The 4,813-nt window shown below is 34.0% G+C and overlaps 1 protein-coding gene across 1 annotated transcript; it reads right to left on the reverse strand.

Moving 5' to 3' along the window:
• Positions 1-579: 579 nt before the first annotated feature.
• LOC106296620 (probable pectate lyase 5) lies at positions 580-2,440 on the reverse strand. The gene is made up of 4 exons (XM_013732797.1): positions 2,227-2,440; positions 1,393-2,133; positions 1,155-1,293; positions 580-1,066 (listed from the first exon to the last, which is right to left on the reverse strand). Exons 1-4 carry the CDS (start codon positions 2,346-2,348, stop codon positions 845-847), a joined length of 1,224 nt encoding a protein of 407 aa, XP_013588251.1. The 5' UTR covers positions 2,349-2,440; the 3' UTR covers positions 580-844.
• Between the last annotated feature and the right edge of the window lie 2,373 nt (positions 2,441-4,813).

Consider the following 4,813-nt stretch of genomic DNA (forward strand, 5'->3'; position numbering starts at 1 on the left):
GCAGCTCCTTTGGTTCCTTCTCCTTTAATTGCAATAATTGACCAATGCTGAATTTAATTTCACCTCTTCTCGGGAACACAAGGGCAAGATCTGGTCCAATGTGGTGGAGATTCTGTTCTTAGTTTTGTCAGACTCACAAAAACCACACTTGACAGTTTCCTTTCATCACTTATTACAGAGCTTGCAGACAAATTAAATACCATCGCAAAGATTAGATATACCCATGTTACACTCTAACCCCCAGAGAACTATAAGAATATAGTAATCTCTACTAAGTCATAATATATTTCACATTTCAACTAACAGTATGCAATATCCAGTGATTAATTTGGTTTTTCGGTTCGGATTTCTCCCATGATTTCTTGGGTGTTGGTTGTAAGTTGTAACAGAAGGTCATTAAAACTAATGCCGTAATGCGACAAAAGGCATAATGTATTAGTTTATTAGTTTATATTACTACCGTTTTTCTTTGATTCAAATCTGTATAATGCGAAAATGCTGCTAAATTACAAGTGAAAAACTGTTAACACACGGATGTTAATAATTAAGCTGTTGATTTCATTTATTACCATATAAATATAATATCAACAATAATCTTGCAGCACTTGTGCATGTCCCCCACCACAACATGCATTGGTCCCTACTCCAAAAAGTTTTTTAAAAAACTCATTGGTCCAAAGGGGATCCATACAACACTTTAATATACACATCAAATCCAACTTACAACTTTAACCCTTACTTCCCATAATAAAACTAAAGGGTAACGAAAAATTGACATAGGAGGACCAACAAATCCTCCTTTTGTGTTAATTAGATGCATTGTAGCTTAAGTAGATGGATCGGATTAACATCGAGATCCTTTTCTACAAGAGAGAGAACCAGCATTGCCCGTCACAGAAGCCACCACCGAGGACGGTCTAGCCGACAGACTTGAAGCTTTTGCATAGCTTGAAGAGGATCTTCCACCAGAGGGCGTAAAAAACGCACCATTTAGGAACAAGTCACCTTCTGATCTCCAATTCCAGTTCTTCCATTTGCTTTGTGGTGCATCTTCGTATTTAGTCACCTTTTTTCCAGTCACATAGTTGTAATTCAATACTCATATATATGAGTAAAATAGAAATATATTCATGATAAGATTAGCTCTTAATTACCTCTTTGAAGACGTGGTCATTGGGAGCAAGAAACCTATTGCCTTGACTGTTAATCGTTGGAGCTGCACTCCCACCAATTGCGTACATTTGCCAATGCGTATAATCATTATTTACCACATGAAAATACCCATGCCTACATCTGCCAATTCCCCATATTATATTACATGACATTAGCTAAAATAATATAAAATTCAAGGACTAGTTGAGAATAACTCTAAAAGTTAACTTTATTTTTTACCTGGGCATTCTCTGAACAAGCCCTTCACCAAAATGATTAAAAGCAATGGTGACTTGCATGTTCTTGTCTCTCGTGTACGAATCACTGTGTCCCAAAAGCATCACTTTGTTATGATGCGTCAAGTAGTTATTAGATATCGTAATGGCCGTCGATCCACGGATCGCATCGACCAGACCGTCATCGCAGTTAGACAACGAGCAGTGGTCCACCCACACGTGGGACCCACCGAAGATCGAGACGGCGTCTCCGTCCGACGCCGTCCTCCAGCCGTAATGTGATGGCGAGTCTCTGACGTAAGCATTCCCTCTCTTCTTGCAGTCATGGATGTTGATACCGTGGATGATGATGTTAGTCACGTACTGAACAGTGATGCACGCGCCGCCGGCGATGTGCACGCTAGCTCCACGGCCGTCTATGGTCTTGAACGAGTTCATCATCAGCTCTTCTTTCAGCTTTATGACCATGTCACGTGCGAAGATGATCCACAGCGGCTCGTCTTGGATCACTGCGTGTCTTAGAGTTCCCGGTTTAGGGTTAACCGCGTCATTGTCGCTGGAGTCAGTCACCACGTAGATTCTGCCGTCTCGGCCACCGATAGCGTGTTTGCCAAAACCAATGGCGCAATCAGCTAGTCGTTGTCGGTTCTTCTCCCATTTCGGGTCGCATCTCCAACAGTCGTCGATAGGGTTTCCGGTCCCACACGAGAGGACACCAAGATTCCTTCTAGACGCATTTATCTTCCTACAAATATATACACAACAATGTTATAATGTGGATGTTCGAAAGTATATAAACTTTTTAATTCAAGAAGCTTTAGGAAACTTGTATACGCACTCGTTTACTTCTTGAACTACGAGTTCAGGGTCGGAGACATGGTTGGAGGCAGTGAAGGTCGGAGCTAGAACAAGGAAGAGACATGAGAAGAGGGACAGATACAATTGGTGAAGAAGTATCATTCTTTGTATTGTCTCTCCAGAGGATTTTATTTACTAATGTGTTTATGAGATTTGAATGTGTCTTTGTTTGATGAGATAAAATGGTGAGGAAGGCTTTGGCTTCTTTATATAAGAAAATATCATTCCTTGATTTCTGGGTTTTTAATAAAAATAAAATAAAAATTTATGGAAGCCCCCACTCTTTTCAGATTCTTTAATTTATAGCCATGTAGTATATATTATTATAATGCTAAATAATTATATATTATTATTTAATGTTTTCAGTTTATTTTTTTCAGTTTATATTTTTATATAAAATTTTATTTAATGTTTTCAGTTTAAATTTATTTATTTATTTATTTATAATTGATAAATAATTATTTTATCACATTTTGATTGTTATTTATAATAAAAAATTTATTATTTGTAAGCTATAAATATTAATAGTCGTTTAGTGATTTATTTTTGAAATGAAAATAAAATAAAATAGAATTGTTAATTATGTGAAAATAAATAAATAATATAAATAATATAATTTATTTATGTTTAAATAAAAATTTGATAGTAATTGAACTATATTACTAAATGAAACTTAATAAAATATATATTTTAAAGATTTGGTGTGATGAAGAGTGTTACACCAAATTTAGTTCAACACTATTCACATTACACCAAATTTGGTAGGATGTTGTGAATTTCGGTGTTTTGTTGGAGATAAAATTACACAAAATTTGGTGTTTTAGTGTCTTGTTAGAAATGGCCTAAAAACGAGAAATTGTGAAGAAAAAAAAACTAAATATTGGATAGAAATATAATAGAGAAAAATAAATTAACCTGATTAATTTTGTTATTATATATGGGAGCTCTTGTGAGCTTATGAACTACATTGTTTAATTAATAGATTGCCAGAACCTGGAGATAACCATTTATTTTGCAATTCACTAGCGTTTATTATTATTATTTTTTGTTAATCCTCCCCTGAGCCCGGAACCAACCTGCGTCTGTACCCTCCAAGGGGCCTAAGTCATTCTGATGACCGGGGCTCGAACTCGTGATGGCGGGCACCTCAGCCGAGGTTCCTTTACCACCAGACCACGAGGTCCGGTTTAAATAGTGTTTATTATTGATTTATTTTACATAGCTAGTTTCCAAATGGTTAGACTGCAAATACAACAGAGCAGACACAACAAACTAAAAAAGCTAGTAGCAAAATACACAATCGTTTTGGCTTAACCAGGAACCTATTTAAAACTGATCAAGTAACATTAAAAAAAAATTGGACAACAGAAAATTGAATTTTCTAGTTCCAAGTTCAATATTTCTGGTCACTTTCACTGATATTTTAAGCGCATATATACACATGTCAAGTGGATAAATATAATATGCATATATTAGAATTCACTTGACATTGACATGTGAAAGAATAGGTTCCTGGTTAAGCCAAAACGATTGTGTATTGTATTTTTTTTTTAACGCTCGGTAATTATGCTATTACAACTATGAGAAATATTATAGACGATTTTACAGTCGACAATTCTACTTGCCGTATAATGATTCACGCCTGACTGCATCATCTGAGTCGTCCTATCGGATCCACGCTTGACGGTATTCCTTGCGCCATGTTGTAGATCTCCTGTAAGCCTTTTCTTTTTTAATTCGCATAATTCCACTTTTTCCGGAAATTGAAACCCAGATCTCTTGATGTAGAACCATTAATGAACCATTGATCAAACCACTGGACCAATGGGGCTTCCACTAACGATTGTGTATTGTAATGAGGAGACTTTTGTAATAAAACAATAATGCTGAATTTCTTGAAGTTTTTTTTAAGGGACGTGAAAGAGAATTAGATCTCGAAAGAAAAAAAAAATTGTTGAACTGCGTGCCGCAAACAAAAGTTCGTTTTTGTGAGCCATCACTCTGAAGAGAACGCATACATGCGGAAAATCACATTTTAAACTCCGAGAGTATCACGTTCTCACACTTGAAACACTGAACGTTTTTGACTAGCATTTTAAATTTTAAAATTGACATTTTTATCATAACAAACCTTCAAGTCAACTAGGTGACATGTACTGTTTATTTTTTGATGACGTGTCGGTTTTTTATTTTTATTTTTTTTCTTTTAAATAAAAAATAAAATACATACAGAATTCGAAAAAATTAGAAAAAATTCGAAAAAAATAAAAATAAAATCGAAAAAAATCAAAACAATTAAAAAAATCTAAAATTTCAAAAAAATATAAAAAATAACATTTCAAAACTAAAAATAAAATAAATATTTTTAAAAATTAATCCAATTATAAACCAATAAGTATATATAATATAAGAACTTGAACGGTGATTCTAGATTCTGGTTTTTAGTTTCTGATTTTTCAAAAATTTTGATTTATTAATACTTAACTTGTTAAATTTTCAAAATTAATCCTATTATTGGTATTATTTATTAAAATGATATTTATTTTAGTAATTTAAGTTTGTTTAAA

The sequence above is a fragment of the Brassica oleracea genome, chromosome C6 (assembly GCF_000695525.1).
Source record: "Brassica oleracea var. oleracea cultivar TO1000 chromosome C6, BOL, whole genome shotgun sequence".
Lineage (NCBI taxonomy): Eukaryota > Viridiplantae > Streptophyta > Magnoliopsida > Brassicales > Brassicaceae > Brassica > Brassica oleracea.

Bases quoted from the DNA above. Each gene is read 5' to 3' on its own strand.
- LOC106296620 (XM_013732797.1), bottom strand. From the start codon at position 2,348: ATGATACTTCTTCACCAATTGTATCTGTCCCTCTTCTCATGTCTCTTC. The intron at 2,134-2,226 runs GTGCGTATACAA...ATATATTTGTAG, and splicing joins GTAGTTCAAGAAGTAAACGA to GAAGATAAATGCGTCTAGAA. The intron at 1,294-1,392 runs GTAAAAAATAAA...GGGAATTGGCAG, and splicing joins CTTGTTCAGAGAATGCCCAG to ATGTAGGCATGGGTATTTTC.